The sequence below is a fragment of the Triticum urartu genome, chromosome 3 (genome assembly GCF_003073215.2).
Source record: "Triticum urartu cultivar G1812 chromosome 3, Tu2.1, whole genome shotgun sequence".
Classification (NCBI taxonomy): domain Eukaryota; kingdom Viridiplantae; phylum Streptophyta; class Magnoliopsida; order Poales; family Poaceae; genus Triticum; species Triticum urartu.
The window spans coordinates 428,244,614-428,262,446 of NC_053024.1; the positions used below are offsets into that span (position 1 = coordinate 428,244,614).

The 17,833-nt window shown below is 39.3% G+C and overlaps 1 protein-coding gene across 8 annotated transcripts; it reads left to right on the top strand.

The window, feature by feature from the left end:
- The first annotated feature begins 492 nt into the window (after positions 1-492).
- Positions 493-4,069, top strand: LOC125544201. 8 transcript variants are annotated; one of them, XM_048707801.1, is made up of 6 exons: positions 493-968; positions 1,043-1,149; positions 1,245-1,307; positions 1,528-1,596; positions 2,066-2,101; positions 3,692-4,069. In XM_048707801.1, exons 2-6 carry the CDS (start codon positions 1,100-1,102, stop codon positions 3,837-3,839), a joined length of 366 nt encoding a protein of 121 aa, XP_048563758.1. In that variant the 5' UTR covers positions 493-968; positions 1,043-1,099; the 3' UTR covers positions 3,840-4,069. The 8 variants fall into 8 exon arrangements, with proteins under 8 accessions (XP_048563758.1, XP_048563756.1, XP_048563757.1 ...); XM_048707799.1 differs by having other exon boundaries at positions 499-968; positions 1,053-1,149; positions 2,008-2,101; XM_048707800.1 differs by having other exon boundaries at positions 500-968; positions 1,053-1,149; positions 2,008-2,101; positions 3,763-4,069.
- Positions 4,070-17,833: the final 13,764 nt, after the last annotated feature.

A 17,833-nucleotide genomic window follows, 5' to 3' on the forward strand; every position in this document is an offset into this window, starting at 1 on the left:
GCTGGGTCAAACATTTTTTGGTGTTCGGGCGGCCTCTCCTCATGCGCCGCATGCGCGTGTCGTGCACTCCCACTTTTGCTATTCCCTCCTTTGGCTGGTTGGCAGCCGCATATGCACCAGATTTCTGCACCCGTGGCTGTACTTTACTGATGACGGGTGGGCCTGTGCTACCCTTGGTCCCGCTGATCGGCTGCACTAGCTGCATGTCACATGGTGTGGTTTAGTTTCTGCGAGTCAACCACTTTTGGTGGGTCATTCCCCACGCCTTGCGCACGTCATGCGTTGTGGGGATAGAGTGGAGGGGTCAGCTGGTGCGTGTGCACCCAGCTTCTGCACCTGCAGATTCTTTCCACCGTATGACTTGTGGGCCAGGTTCTCTATGGTCCTAAACATCGGCGAGTGGTGTTCGTTCGGTCCGTGTCCAGTCGCTTCGCCCGGGTTGAAAGGAGTTGTTGGGATGCACTATGGACTGCTTGGTCTCATCCTGTGGTGTACCCATTGGCCATTGCCATTCTCTCTGGTCTTTTTTCACCATTTTTTTGTCGCACGCCACTGCTCAAGGGCCCGTGTAGACGGACGGTCCCATTTGTCTGTTGGATGGGTGTATGATGCGCGCGTCTGCCCCTCCCTCGCTGCCCGCGTACTGTGGTTGATGCACGGCTCGACCACACCGACATGCGAGCGCTGTGGCATGGTCGCGTGCGATAGGGCCCCTGAGGACAAGGCGTGCACGTCCATGATCCTGGTGACGGCTGGAGGGAAGCCCCGACCAGGAGTTGCCGTTCGCGCTACTGGCAGAGCGGTGGATGGTGGTGGCCTTGGTGGGGGCCACCGCCGGATGGGGATGAACGCGGTGGCGGCGCCGCCGGGGGCGGATCGAGGCGGCGAGCGAGCGGGAGAACACACTGCTCTCCTTTGGCCGCGTTGCCGACCACACGGCCGTCACCATCGTCGAGTTCGACGTCCAGGTATATACAAACACAAATGAAGCTAGCCTCCGCTTGAATTTCCCATCATTAGTTCGCAATTGATACGCTGCTAGCTTGTTTAAGCTTGGACTCTCGTCGGTTCGTCTCGCTTCCTTCGACTGCACTCTGCTATGATCTATTGTGATGACCCTTGTTTGCTCGATGGGCGACGCTGGTTGAGGTTTGTCCTGCTCGTCTTCTTGTGTTTTTCACCTCACCTCTCTCTTTGCTTCGCCTACTAATCTCGCATGCTTGGGCTCTTTCGTCCATGCGCAGTTTGTTTCTACTTGCGGTTGTCGCCTGCGTCGACGCGTTTGTCCTTCTGTCCTTCGCGTTCAGGTTTGTGCACGCCACTTCTGCTCGCCTATAACCTGTTCGATGAAATGCGTTTGTGCTAACATTTGTTCTTCAGTTTAGTCTATTTTCTTCGTTTTATTCCTTCCCAGCTCTGGTAAATAGGTTGTTTTTTCCTTTTCTGAACCGCGAGTGTTTCTTGCTTGCATATGCATCTTTGCATGTCGTGGTTGTTTTCTGACCGGTTCTTTTCTATATTTCGTAGGTTGTACAATCTTGCCCGTTGCTGTGTTAACGTTCTGCTCGTTGCTCCGTCTCTGTTTTACTCATCAAGGTTTGTTGATCTCCCCTCTGTCTACCTTCCTATTCTACTTTCTTTATGTACTATCATGTTGGCTATCCTGCTGGTTGTTTCTGTATGTACTATCATGTTATCTTAGCCTACTAATCGTTTGAATATGTTTAGCTGTCTTTCTAACAATAGCCCGTCAAGCTAGACATATTTCATAAGCAACACTTATTATACTAGAGATTGACGAGTATGATATAAATATTTTAATTAAATAGTTGTCATGATATGGAAAATTCATGTATTTCATGTTGTTGTTCAAGAGTATGCCTGTTAAGAGATTCAGTTGCCATGGTTCCCTGAGCAAGATTCAGTTTTACATGGATTATTCTAGATAAGTTCAAGTTATTTGTGTTGGGACACCTAAGCTAACCTTTATACCTTTCTATTTAGGAGATGGCAGCAGTATATAAAAAATATATCACTAATTATGTGTAGAGTTCATTCTTGATAGGAACAGAACTGTTATAGCTGATATCAACATGTCAAGGTGAGTTTCACCCAATCCTTCTTCACTCCTCTCTCCCTCTCTCTCTCTAACTCTGCAACTCTGCAAGCTTATGCAGTGTGCTCTGCTCCAATGATTTTTAATTGATGTAAATAGATATCTCGTTTTCATTTTCTATGCTGAAAGGAATGGTAATGCTTATGTTTTACTATTTGTAAAATTAACATATGCTAGTTGGCTTCTTCAGGTGGCTTATTGTTGATTTTATTTTCTTGTCCGCCTCTATGAAAGTTTCGAAGGACTTGTCAATCCAATGGATTCTGATGCACAATGTTGAATTAGATATGTCTGCCAGTATGCAGGCCATCTTGAGTGTCTCATCTCGATCAATGGGAACAAGAAAGTACACATATTAGGAAACTTAAATTTGACAACACTTATTTTCGTCTAGATGACTGCCAGTATGCACGATGTTGAATTTTGTCCGAATAGCGTACCTAAACAATTGGTTGTTCATCTAGATTAAACACCCAACTATAAGAATGGGTTGACGGCACTAATTGACTATTGCTGCTTCAATGTTGTCCAAATGCATCATTTTTTGCCATTAATTTTCCAGACGATATTTCAGAGGCTTCTTATTAGTGAATCCCAACTTCCATACAAAGCATGAGTGAATTTCTTGTTTCAAATATTGATATGTTGATTATGGACACTAATTGACACTGTGACCTTGATGCTTGATAGAATTGCATCAATGAAAAGTTTTCTTGATACTTCCTTTGCTCAATGTATATCTTGGTCTGTTATTGCGTGATTTTGCAAATGTAAAACTGAGGCTTTTTGGCCTTGGTAATTTTGATTCTTGTCATGTTCAGGATTCAGACGGTTCTGAAACCACATTTATAATTTTTCTTGGTACTTGGGTTTGAGTTGCACAATAAAAAAATCGATGATTGTTTACTTATGGATGGTAATATATTTATTTTCATTGGTTTTGAAGTTATAAGAAGGTCACCATGGCAACTGATATTAAGGTTTAGTAGTTCTACTCATTTTTATTCTTTGAGATACTCCTCCAATGCAATTTATTTTCATTGGTTTTGAAGTTATAAGAAGGTCACCATGAGAACTGATATTAAGGTTTAGTAGTTCTACTCATTTTTATTCTTTGAGATACTCCTCCAATGCAATTTTGATGCAACATTGGATATTTTCACAACTTTAACCTTATGCCACATTTGATTTTGTCTTATTTCAATGTGTTTATTTGCCATCTTTATGTGCTCAGGGCCAAAAGAATTGCTAATCTTGCAGTTTTAATAGACGTACATGCTACAGCATGGTAAAAAATAAGGGGAGCTTTTAGACGGCCTCTAGGTTATCGGATGAAATCCGGTTGAATTATAGGAAGGTTTAGGAGTATCTCCCTTTTTGGTATAAATTTGGCTCCACGATTGCTTAAACAATAGTTAGATTCTGTAACAAACCTGCTATGAATAATTGCATTGTTACTTTAGTGAAAAGTTCCCGGGCATTCTATGTGTTCATCTGAACTTGGATTAAAGTATTCCTTTTGTTATCCAGTTTCTCACTAAGCATGTTATCTTTGTTGCTGAATTTTGCCTACAGTTTATGTATATTAGGCTCACATTATTACTTGATGGTTGATGTGGATTCTACAACTTGGAAAACACATCTAGGATATTCAAGTTGTGTGTGGCTCCTGGGAGAAAGCTTCCATTCAACCACTTACATGAGAATCCAGTGCCGCAGGTGACTCATTCACGCAAGAACTATTGTTAAGTTTTTCCTTTTCTCCTTCGATTCTACAAGCCGCAAAGGAGTGAAGGGTAGAAAATATTCCCATTCTCGTTGAATTGGTGAGATTGTCACCAAGTAAGTGCTCTAGATGTTTCTATTTTAGAGCAAGAAGCCAAATCAGCTTGTTCATTGTAAATCTTGGAAAACTTGTTGTTTATTATCACTTCCATATCTGTTATAAACTTTTGTTGCTGGTGTGGTACTTTTCAATCTTGGTTTGCCCTTCCATTGCAACAATGTCCTTGTTTCTTCACTTGATTTCTCGTTTCATGTTTGCACATCTATTACAGTAGAAAAACATGTCATAAAAGTTGGTTTATCCAGTTCCCTTCAAAAAACAAGAGATGGCGATAGAGGGTGGCTCCATCACTGAGAGATGACAACCGTTGTGCAAGGCATTGTTTGTTTAGCTACTTTAAAAAATGAAGGAATTACAGTGCATCTGACCTATAAAGGGGCTGTGTAGGATAAAATGCTATGGTTCTAGACAAGTGGGAGGGGAGAGACAAAGCGTGACTTGGATTCCTAAGTTCCAATAAATGTAGCGAAATTGTAGAGAATGCCCACATTTTGAAAACTTGATCACATAGTTTGAGGCTATGTTACTTTCAAATTTTATTATTAAGAGGATCCTTATTATTGTCGAATTGTCAAGCATTTATTTTCAAATAACTCTTGGTTTGAAATGGGACCTTGCGCCATGCAACAAGTAATGTTATTATACATCTTAATGTAGACAAAAACCTCCATTCAATTTTAGCATTATTACTAGACAAAACCAACAATAGAAACATTGAATAAACAAGAATAGACCTGAGTTAATGTGTTAGCATGCTAACCATATTTTCAACTAAAAAATGTTTCCTTAACTGGTCTATACATGTTACACAAATATGATTTTTTTTCAACCTCATATTTCTCAGCATGATAAGCATATTTTCAATATAGCATGATTTAACACATGGGCTTTCTACTACCAATATTGAATATGTCCTTGCAAAATAAAATTATTTTCATCGACAACATGTTTTTAGCGGGTCTCTGCGCCATTTGGCGCAACGGGTCAACTAGTATCAAGAAATTATGAATGACATAGCACCCGCAGAGATAGAAGACATAGATGTTACTATTAAACTTGCTAATAGAGACACTATTTCACCAATTGGGATTGTTAGAAATGTTGAAGTCTTGTGTGGGAAAATAAAATATCCTATTGATTTTCTTGTTCTTGGTTCCCCAGAAGATGAATTTTGTCCCATTATCTTTGGTAGACCTTTCTTGAACACCGTTAATGCTAAGATAGATTGTGGGAAACAAATTGTCGGTGTTAGTTTTGGTGATGAGTATCATGAGTTTAATTTTTCCAAGTTTAGTAGAAAGCTTCATGAAAAAGAATTGCCTAGTACGAATGAATTAATTGGTCTTGCTTCTATTGTTGTGCCTCCTACTGATCCACTAGAACAATATTTGTAGACCATGAAAATGATTTACATATGCATGAAAGAAATGAAATAGATAAGATTTTCTTTGAACAACGTCCTCTAATTAAACATTATTTTCCTATTGAAACTCTAGGAGGTCCACCTCCACCTAAAGGTGATCTTGTGTTTGAATTAAAACAATTGCCAGACACTTTGAAATATGCTTATCTTGATGAAAAGAAGATATATCATGTTATTATTAGTGCTAACCTTTCAGAACATGAAGAAGAAATATTATTGAAAGTTCTAAGGAAGCACCGAGCTGCTATTGGATATACTCTCGATGATTTAAAGGGCATTAGTTCCACTCTGTGTCAGCATAAAATTAATATGGAACCTAAGTCTTGTTCATTGTGTCCCTAATAAAGGAGGTATAACTATTGTTCCTAATGATAATAATGAAGTTATTCCACAAAGAATTGTTACAGGTTATATAATGGTAATTGATTTTAGAAAATTAAACAAAGCAACTAGAAAAGATCATTACCCTCCGGCCTTTACTGATCAAATGCTTGAAATTTTATCTAAGCACACATACTTTTGCTTCCTTGATGGATATTCTAGTTTTTCACAAATACCTATTTCTCAACCTAATCAAGAAAAGAGCACTTTTACTTGTCCCTTTGGAACTTATGCTTATAGACGTATGCCTTTCGGTTTATGTAATGCACCTGCTACCTTTCAAAGATGTATGACTGCTATATTCTCTGACTTTTGTGAAAAGATTGTTGAGGTTTTCATGGATGACTTCTTTGTTTATGGGAAGTATTTTGATGATTGCTTAAGCAATCTTGATCAAGTTTTGCAGAGATGTGAACAAACAAATCTTGTCTTGAATTGGGAGAAGTGCCACTTTATGGTTAATGAAGGCATTGTCTTGGGCCATAAAATTTCTAAAAGTGGTATTGAAATGGACAAAGCTAAGGTTGATGCAATTGAGAAAATGCCATGTCCTAAGGATATAAAAGGTATTCGTAGTTTCTTAGGTCATGCTGGTTTCTATAGGAGATTTATTAAAGACTTCTCTAAAATTTCTAGGCCTCTTACGAGTCTTTTGCAAAAGTATATCCCTTTTTCCGATGATGATTGTTTAGAAGCCTTTGAAACAATCAAGAAAGCCATAATTTCTGCACTTATTGTTTAACCACCTGACTGGAACTTCCCTTTTGAAATTATGTGTGATGCTAGTGATTATGTTGTTGGTGCTATTCTAGGACAAAGAGTTGATAAGAAACTTAATGTTATTCATTAATCTAGTCAAACTCTAGACAGTTCTCAAAGAAATTATGCTACTACTGAAAAGGAATTCTTAGCAGTGGTGTTTGCTTGTGACAAATTTAGACCTTATATTATTGATTCCAAAGTAACTATTCACACAGACCATGCTGCTATTAAATATCTTATGGAAAATAAAGATGCTAAACCTAGACTTATTCGATGGGTTCTCTTGTTACAAGAATTTGATTTACATATCATTGATAGAAAAGGAGTTGAGAATCTAGTAGCTGATAATTTATCTAGGCTTGAAAATGTGCCTAATGACCCACTACCTATTGATGATAGTTTTCCTGATGAGTCGTTAGATGCAATAAATGTTGCTCATAGTACTCCTTGGTATGCTGACTATGCTAATTACATTGTTGCTAAATATTTACCACCTAGCTTTACATATCAACAAAAGAAAAAATTCTTCTATGATTTAAGACATTACTTTTGGGATGACCCACGTCTTTATAAAGAAGGAGTAGATGGTATTATTAGACGTTGTGTACCTGAGCATGAACGGGGACAAATCCTACGGAAATGTCACTCCAAAGCTTATGGAGGGCATCATCCTGGACATAGAACTTCTCACAAGGTATTGCAATCTAGATTTTATTGGCCTACTCTCTTCAAGGATGCCCGTAAGTTAATCTTATCTTGTGATGAATGTCAAAGAATAGGTAATATCGGTAAGCGTCAAGAAATGCCTATGAATAATTCACTTTCTATTGAACCATTTGATGTTTGGGGATTTGATTACATGGGACATTTTCCTTCCTCCAATGGGTGTACACATATTTTGGTTGCTGTTGATTATGTTACTAAATGGGTAGAAGATATTCCAACCAGTAGTGCTGATCACAACACCTCTATTAAAATGCTTAAGGAAGTTATTGTCCCAAGGTTTGGAGTCCCTGGATATTTAATGACTGATGGTGGTTCACATTTATTCATGGTGCTTTCCGTAAAATGCTTCCCAAGTATGATGTTACCCATAGAATTGCATCACCTTATCATCCTCGGTCTAGTGTTCAAGTTTAACTTAGCAATAGAGAAATAAAAATAATTTTGCAAAAGACTTCAATAGGTCCAAGAAGAATTGGTCTAAGAAATTAGATGATGCACTTTGGGCTTATAGAACAGCATATAAAAATCCTATGGGTATGTCTCCATATAAAATGGTTTATGGAAAAGCTTGTCATTTGCCTCTTGAGTTAGAACATAAAGCATATTGGGCCATCAAAGAGCTCAATTATGATTTCAAACTTGCTGGTGAAAAGAGGTTATTTGATATTAGCTCCTTAGATGAATGGAGAACCCAAGCTTATGAAAATGCTAAATTATTCAAAGAAAAAGTTAAAATATGGCATGACAGAAGAATCCAAAAGTGTGAGTTTAAAGTCGGAGAATATGTTCTTTTCTGCAACTCTCATTTCAGATTCTTTGCAGGAAAACTCCTCTCAAAATGGGAAGGCCCCTATGTTATCGAGGAGGTTTATCGATCTAGAGCCATCAAAATAAATAATGCCGAAGGTTGTCAATGGACAACGAATAAAACATTATATCTTAGCTACGCCCATTAATGTTGAAAGTAATATTATCCAAACTTTGACACCGAAGAACACATAAAAGAGTCCTTCCGGAACACTCTAGAATCGTGAAAATATGGAGGTACGTGATACGGTAAGTAGACGGACTTTGAAAAATCCACAAAAATATGTTTTGTGTGTTTTGGAATATTTAGAAAATTAGGAAATAAAGAAACTTCCAGGAAGCGTACCCTGGTGGGCACAAGACACTTGCCTGGCGCACCCAGGTGGGCTGTGCCCACCTGGGACACCTTCCGGACTCCATTTTTCATCCGTTTGCTTGTCCCCCAAGATAAAAAATCTATATATACTTCCCGAACCTGTTAACCACCGTATCGCGGAGAAATCCTCTGTTCTCTTTTCTCGTTGTTTTCTGACAGATTCAACTAGACCAACATCATGCCTTCCTCACCTTTCAATAATGGAGAAGAAGACACAAGGGTGGTTTAGGAGGATCTAAGGAGAGATGAAGCTGGAGAGCTACTATGGAGGAAGAGGAGGGATATCCTTTTGGGGTCCACTCTTCGGCCTCCGAGAGAGGCACACTAGCCAGCATCTCTACTCATCCCAATCCTCATCAAGCCATGGGATCCTTAAACAATCAAGCGAGCCTAGAAGTGCAAGAAGAACTCCCTCCGAGGAGGCCTTTACACATATTACATAGTAACAATTTTCGCAATTTGATTCACAATTATGGGTTCGAGAATACTCCTCGTAGGCACATACCGTCCAATTGGGACATATCTCGGCCAAGAGAGAACGGTGCAGGAACAAAACCGTGGGGCCCAGAGAATAAACACATAATGGCTAAGGTGAAGAAAAACAGTGAATTAATTCATCAAGCCCTTCGGGAGATTCAAGGTTTGAAGGATCTACTCATGGTTATATTGGAGAATACTACTTCATGACCATCGTCATCTTTCTCACCACCAAAAGAGAATTGAGTATCAGGTATGGGCACTCCCTTTGGCTTTCGCCAAGCTTGGGGGAGGTGCCCTGGTATTGTATCATCCCATTATCTTCTTTCCTTTATTTATTTTAGTTCGATCTTTTGCTTTAGATGAAGAAAAGTTTAGTTTGATCCTTTCTTTGAGAGTTTGCTTAGTGATCTATCCTTGTAATCGTGTGCAAGTTGTATAATAAAGTTCAGTTTGAGTTTTTGCTTTCTTTACTTCCATGTTGAAAATAAAAGAAAAGAAATAAGGAAGAAAAATAGAAAAGAAATAAATAAAAGAAAGGAAATAAATTAAGAAAAGATCATATACTAAACTTATGGTAGGTGATGACACCACATAAGGAAAAACGTAAGTAGAAAATTCTATTAGAGATTGACAAACATAGCATTAGTCAATGACGCAACTCATGAAAGAATTAATAAGGGAAGAGAAGATTCACATATAAATATACCATCCTAGAAATCTTTTGTGATTGTGAGCCCTCATCAAAATATTATATGCCAAAATTGTTGACATTGGACAAGGAAGACAACTTAATGGTTTATGTTTGTTTATATTCACATAGAATTCATATTGTCATGGATCCTTTAACATGTGGTGCTTGCCCCTATCTTTTCTAGCCAAAAATTCTGCACTAAGTAGCGATACTACTTGTGCATCCAAAAACCCTTAAACCCAAATCTTATTTTCAAGTGTCCACCATACCTACCTAGGAATTGAACAAGATCCCTCAAGTAAGTTGTCATCAGTGCAAAAAAGGCAATAAAAATTGCTTCTAAAAGTGTGAGATCATTTAGTGTAAGAGAAAATTCAGCATTGCATGGACTTGTGATGGTGAAGAATAAAAGCGACAGACTGCATAATAAAGGTCGCTATCCCAAGGGGCAATGCAACATGACATTCTTTTGCACTAAGGGGTTGAGCATACAAACAAATAAGTCCATGTCAATCTCTGCTTCCCTCTACGAAGGGCCTATCTTTTACTTTTCTATATTTACTTTTATGCAAAGAGTCAAAGTTTTCCTTCTATTCCATTTTATTTATCTCCTTTGGCAAGCATCATGCGGTGAGGAAAGATCTAGGCACATATGTCTAGTTGAATATAGATAGCATGAGTCATTATTGTTGACATCACCCTTGAGGTGAATACGTTGGGAGGCGAAACTACAAGCCCCTATCTTTCTATGTGTCCAGTTGAAATGTTTTGCTCATGTGTACGCGGTGAGTGTTAGCAATCATAGAATACTATATGATGGTTGAGTATGTGGACTTGCCAAAAGGCTCCGATACATGACCCTTCCTGAAAAGATGATGAATTGTAGTTGCAAAGTTGACTGAGAACATAGTTTGTTGGTTTCTAATAGAGTTTTTGCTATATACTTCAATTGTGTGATGAATTGTTACTTATTCATGAGAAGTATATGATAAAAGTCTTATGTTCAATTTTGTTGTTGTTATGATAATCTACATGATGCTTCTATGTCCGTATTTTGTTTTTATCGACACCTCTCTCTCAAAGCATGTGGACATGTTTTTCGATTTCGGTTTTCGCTTGAGGACAAGCAGGTCTAAGCTTGGGGGAGTTGATACGTCCATTTTGTATCATGTTTTCTTACTGTTATTTATAATGTTTTTATCCATAATAATGCTTTTTGGAGTAAACTAATGCCTTTTCTCTCATAATATGCAAGGTACACACAAAGAGGGAGAATTTCAGCAGCTGGAAATCTGGACATGGAAAAACTACGCCAGACCACCTATTCTGCACAACTCCAAACAAGATGAAACTTCACGGAGATTTCTTATGGATTATTTGAGGAATATTGGAGCAAATAACTACTAGAGGGGGCCCACCAGGTGGGCACAACCCACCTTGGCGCGCCAAGGAGCCCAGGCGCGCCCTGGTGGGTTGTGCTCACCCAAGCCAACCTCCAGTGCCCATCTTTTGGTGTATAGGTCATTTTGACCTAGAAAAAATAGAGAGAGGACTTTCAGGACGGAGCGCCGCCGTCTCGAGGCGGAACTTGGGCAGGCACACTTTTGCCCTCCGGCGGAGAGATTCCGCCAGGGGAACTTCCCTCCCGGAGGGGGAAATCATCGTCATCATCATCACCACCAACTCTCCCATCTTGGGGAGGGCAATCTCCATCAACATCTTCAACAGCACCATCTCCTCTCAAACCCTAGTTCATCTCTTGTGTTCAGTCTTGTTACCGGAACTATAGATTGGTGCTTGTGGGTGACTAGTAGTGTTGATTACATCTTGTAGTTGATTACTATATAGTTTATTTGGTGGAAGATTATATGTTAAGATCCATTATGCTATTTAATACCCCTCTGATCTTGAGGATGATTATTGTTTGTGAGTAGTTACTTTTGTTCTTGAGGTCATGAGAGAAATCATGTTGCAAGTAATCATGTGAACTTGATATGTGTTCGTTATTTTGATAGTATGTATGTTGTGATTCCCTTAGTGGTGTCATGTGAACATTGACTACATGACACTTCACCATATTTAGGCCTAAGGGAATGCATTGTGGAGTAGCAATTAGATGATGGGTTGCAAGAGTGACAGAAGCTTAAACCCCAATTTATGCGTTATTCCGTAAGGGGCCGATTGGATCCAAAAGTTTAATGCTATGGTTAAAATTTATTCTTAATACTTTTCTCGTAGTTGCGGATGCTTGCGGGAGGGTTAATCATAAGTAGGAGGTTCGTTCAGGTAAGAACAACACCTAAGCACCGGTCCACCCACATATCAAATTATCAAAGTACCGAACACGAATTAAGCCAACATGATGAAAGTGACTAGATGAAAATCCCATGTACCCTCAAGAACGCTTTGCTTATCATAAGAGACCATTTTGGCCTGTCCTTTGCCTCAAAAGGAATCGGCTACCTTGCTGCACTTTTGTTACTATTATCATTACTTGCTCATTGCAAAATATCCAGTGTTCTATCAAACTACTCTGTTTCCTTTTGAAAGTGACTACTCTGCTACCTTGATGAAAGTGACTACTCTGTTACTTACAATTTCAGCACTTGAAGACATCACCTTGCTGAAAACCACTTGTCATTTCCTTTTGCTCCTCGTTGGGTTTGACACTCTTACTTATCGAAAAGATCTACAATTGATCCCCTATACTTGTGGGTCATCACCTAGCTCAAAAGATATAAGTGAAGCACATAGAGTATTCTAACAAATCACGAAAAATGTGTGTCCCTCTCAAATAGGTGTGTCCAGACAAACTAAAAAACAAACAAAGCAAAGACTCATATAATACACGACTGTGACGCCCTCCATTTGAGCGTACACTAATCATACACGCAAATGTGTACGATCAAGATCAAGAACTCATGGGAAGATATCACAACACAACTCTAGACACAAATTAAAATAGTACAAGCTTTATATTACAAGCCAATGGCCTCGAGGGCTCAAATACATAAGCTCAAATACACAAGAGTCAGCGGAAGCAATAATATCTGAGTACAGACATAAGTTAAACAAAATTGCCTTAAAAAGGCTAGCACAAACTGGGATACATATCGAACGAGGCGCAGGCCTCCTGCCTGGGATCCTCCTAAACTACTCCTGGTCGTCGTGAGCAGCCTGCACGTAGTAGTAGGCACCTCCAGTGTAGTAGGAGTCATCATCGAGAATGGCGTCTGGCTCATGGGCTCCAACGTCTGGTCGCAACAACCGGGTATAGAAAGGGGAAAGGGGGGAGCAAAGCAACCATGAGTACTCATCCAAAGTACTCGCAAGCAAGGAGCTACACTACATATGTATGCATTGGTATCAAATGGAAAAGGGTAGCATATGTGGACAGAACTGCAGAATGCCAGAATAAGAGGGGGATAGTTAGTCCTATCGAAGACTGAGCGGCTCGTGCGTCAGCTAGCAGCGATCAGCAGCAGAGCAGGGGAGCGGGCAGCGGCCGGAGCCGGCCTCCAATGGCGACGACATTGAGTAGAGGCGGCCGCCGGAGCTCGGACTCGGTGGGTTCGCGGCCACGGCCTTGCGCGTGAAGAGTTAACGGGCTGGGCGACTTCTACGCGATGCCACAAGCATGATGGCATGCTCGGCTGGTCCGAGAACAGACGACGGCAGCGGTGACAAGCATCGGCAGCGCCGGCGAGAGCAACGACAATGGCGGCAGCAGCTACGAGCATGGAAACGACCGGTAAGGAGAGGGGTTTCGAGCAGGAGCTCACCTTGAAGCGCAAGAAAGGCTCGTCGGGGTTCGGGAACAGCAGTGACGGCCGGGATCAATGAGGTTCGCCGGCGAGGCAGAGGAAGAAGACGACGTCGTGGGCGACGCAACGGCGGTCTCCCAGCTCCGATCCGGTGGTGTGGCCGAAGAAGAAGAACCCTCCGGGGCTCCTGGACATCCTTCGGTGGCGCGGGGAGCACGGTGGCCGCGGGATCGAGCATGGCCATGGCGATGGTGCTACGGCTGTGTGCTCGGGGAAGAGAAGTGGCGAGATGGAGAAGAGAGGGAGAGGAGCTAGGGTTTGTTGCGGGGGCCCGGGGTTCGATCTTATCTTCTCCGGAGCTCGGATGGATGCCCGACGCGTGTGGATCGCCGGCCATGGCGCTGGGGGATGAATGCCACGGCCCCTGCCTTCTGTAGCAAGAGGTGGAGGAAAGTGGGGTTGGGCTGGGCCAGTGCATTCTTCAATGGGCTGGTTAAGTGCACATTACATATTTTCGCTCTTTTTTGTCAAAGCTTTTGTCTCAATTTTCTATTTATTTTAGGCACTAAATGATATTAGTTCTACAAGACAGTGCACATATAATTCAAATAAAATGTTTTGGGGGCTACACACAAGGTTCCATTTTATTTGGGAAAGTTTATACATTTGTTTACTTTGAAAAGGCCATTTTATTTTCTGTTAGACCACTTATTAATTTTCCTAGGAATTATTTGTGAGTCCAATAAAGTTGGTTTCAACAAGAAGATGATTAGGGGAATTTATAGAGTTATTCGAACATTTTTGTTTTACTATTTGAAGAGATAATTATTTTGACTTTATTTTAAATTTGAATTTTGAATCGGTTTTGAATAAATGCGAGTTTAACAAAAGTAATCGAGGCATCATTAGCAGGGAATTACTGTAGCTTAATTATACGGGCGTCACAACGACGCTCCAATCAAAACTCATATCATGTGATGAATAAAAATATAGTAATATTACCAATGGTCGGTTGAAGAAAGAGGGGATAACTTCCGCGGCATCCCCAAGCTTAGTTGCTTGGGAGTCCTTGAATATTACCTTGGGGTGTCTTGGGCATCCCTAAGCTTAGACTCTTGCCACTCCTTATTCCTTCATCCATTATGATCTCACTCAAAACTTGAAAACTTCAGCACAGAAAACTCCACAAAACCTTTGTGGTATTCGTTAGTATAATAAAGCAAATCACTACTTTAGGTACTATTGTCAACCCATTCATAGTTTATTATCGTATTATACCTACTGTATTATAACTTTACCATGGCTTATACCCCCCGATACAATTCATAGATTCATCAAAACAAGCGAACAACGCAACAAAAACATAATATGTCAAAAATGGAACAGTATGTAGCAATTTGAACAATGACCATACTTCTGTAACTCCAAATATTCTGACAAATTGGGAAAACATGGGAAATTTGTATATCAATCATGTGGAAAAATTTAGAATTTTATCATGCTCAAGCAAATTTAGATAATTCTTCTACTGGATACAAAAGTTTCTATTTTTGCATAGAATCAAAGCAACTATTATCCAAATCATCCCAGAGGATTTACTTGGCACAAACACTAACTAAAACACACAAAAAAACATAATTGTGTGCACACAAAAAAACTAAAACAATAACCATTAGAGAGGTTTGCGATTTTATTGATGCTCACATGAAAGATAATAATTGAAGCAAAAAGAGAGCATGATAATACATGTGACCAACACGTTTATTTCTAACATACTTCCTATGCATAGGCATTTTATATGCAAACAAATTATCTAGACAAGAAATATCTAGCATATGCAAGGAAGAAGAATAAAACATTGACAAGCTCAACGTAACGAGAGGTAATTTAGTAACATGAAAATTTATAGAACCATATTTTCCTCTCTCATAATAATTACATGTAGGATCATAATCAAGTTCAACAATATAGCTATCATATAAAATTTTCTTTTCATGATCTAAATGCATAAAGGTTTTATAATCTTCCAAGATAGTGGGATTAACATCAAATAAAGTCATGACCTCTTCAAATCCACATTTATCAAAAAAATTCATAAGATTGAACACTCTCCAAATATATGGGATTGCTTTTACCTAAAGTTGACACTCTTCCAAATCCACTTTCAATATTATTGTAAACATTATTAGCAATATCATATTCATCATGAGGCTTAAATAAAATTTGAAAATCATAAGAAGCATCACCCCAATCATGTTCATTACAATAAGCAGTGGACATAACACAATTAACATCCCCAAGCTTGTAGCTTTGCAAATTATTACAAGGTTTATGACTAGATTATTCATGAATATTAATTGAGTCTTTTTTGGACTTTATTATGCATGATTATTATAGCTTTGTATTTCTATCTGATCTATCTATTTAGTTTGGCCAATTAGATTGATTTATCTTCAGTGCGTGAGGTGCATTGTGATGGGTTCAATCTTGTTGTACTCTATCCCAGTGACAAAGTAGGGGACAAGATACGTATTTGTATCGTTGCCATTAAGGGTAAAGCAACAGGGTTTTTTCATATTGATTGGGTTTACTTTGTCTACATCATGACATCTTATTTAAGGCGTTACTCTGCTTTATATTTAATACCCTAGATGTATGTTGGATAGCGGTCGATGGGTGGAGTAATAATAGTAGATGCACGTAGGAGTTGGTTTATTTGTCTCGCATGTGATGCCTATACGCATGATCATTGCCTTGAATATCGTCATAACTATGCGATTTTCTATCAATTGCCCAACAGTAATTTGTTCACGCAACGTATGCTATGTGTTTGAGAGAGAGAAGCTTACAGGCCAATCCTACTCCACTAGTACTAATAGGCGGCATAGGGGAAAAAGCACAACACCTAGGAATAGGAATCAACAACACAAAAACTTTCTGAGAAATTACCCAGCAAGAAAACGAATTTCGCTCCCGTGCGCTCATCCCTTGCTTGTTCTTTCGGAGTAGCACTCTTTCCCTCTCTTTGAAGTAGATTTCTCTTTGTCCCTAAAATTCTTACTTTTTGTCAGATAGTTCCTCTACAATACATGTTTTTCCTTCTTCACAACCTATCGCCGAACTATTGCACTCCTTCGTTGCGAACCCCCTCTTCTATCACTATCCTTTTATTGGAAAAAATAGAAGGGTGCAGCAACTCGCACCATCAATAATAGTTATCATAAAAGTTTGACGATGTTTATAAAAAAAATATATCAACATTCACAATACGAATATAAGTAGATGTTTCATGAATTTAATTGTTTTTGTATAATTTTAGTATTGTATGTTGATATTTTTTTCATATAAATATGGTTAAACTTTAGAAAGTTTGACTTCAAACAAATCTTATATGCGGAGGAAAAATAACCAGGGGGAGATATGAAACTTACAATTTGTTGGGTCAAATCATGTATGCGGAGAAAAAAGAACCGGAGGAAGATATGAAACTTACATTTTGTTGGGTCAAATCATGTAAAAAAGGAAGCCATGGGGGTATCATAAGCAGACTCGGCCTAAATCATGCAACAAAAACAACACCACAACACCATGCGAAGCAACGGTTTCAGTTATCAGAGGGTTGAGATTATGAAATTATTCCCACTAACGGTTTCAGATGAGATTAATTAGTGAAACATAAATTGTTTCACTTAACAAACACATATTGATTATATTCAAAACAATATCAATGCCTAAGGCATGTTAACAAGTATCACAATAAGTCTAATATGCGAGCTTAAACAAGAATATGTTTTAACTAAGATGACATTCATGTTACAATATCATGGGGAAATTGCAGGATTACAATTGCACGGTGGAATTCTTTTTTAGTCTGTCTTGCAGCTTGAAACCAAGCAAAATCAAACTTGACCAGCTCCCGACTATGCTTCAACAACTGATGGAGGCAGATTTTTCTCATATTCAACACCGGCAAGCTCAGGGCGTAAGTCCCACATATATTTCATCATATTTTAACTACTTTTCCAACGCCTAGCTGATCATTTGACTTCTGTTGGGACCACCTAAAGAGAAACGGAATGCATAGGCGAGGTGGGTAGATCAATAGACTAAACCTTCTTCGGAAGGGTCTCACCTGAAAACAGAAGATACATTTCTGCCAACTAACAAAAACTTGTGCAATAATGCAGCACAAACTGGTGCTACAATCAGAACATCTCCGATAAGAAATGAAACAATCATTCCATGGTCCCCGAAAAGTATGATATCTAGCATCGACATTTGTGGAATAAATGGAAAAAACTTCCATTTTCTACACTGGCGGAAGAGGGTAAAATCATAGAAATCCAAATCACCAAGGAGTAATTCTCACAACAAATCACACCCTCAACAAGAATACTTGGCACAAACAATACATCAAACAAAATCATAACAGACACTGTTGTGTGTGACGAACGATAATAC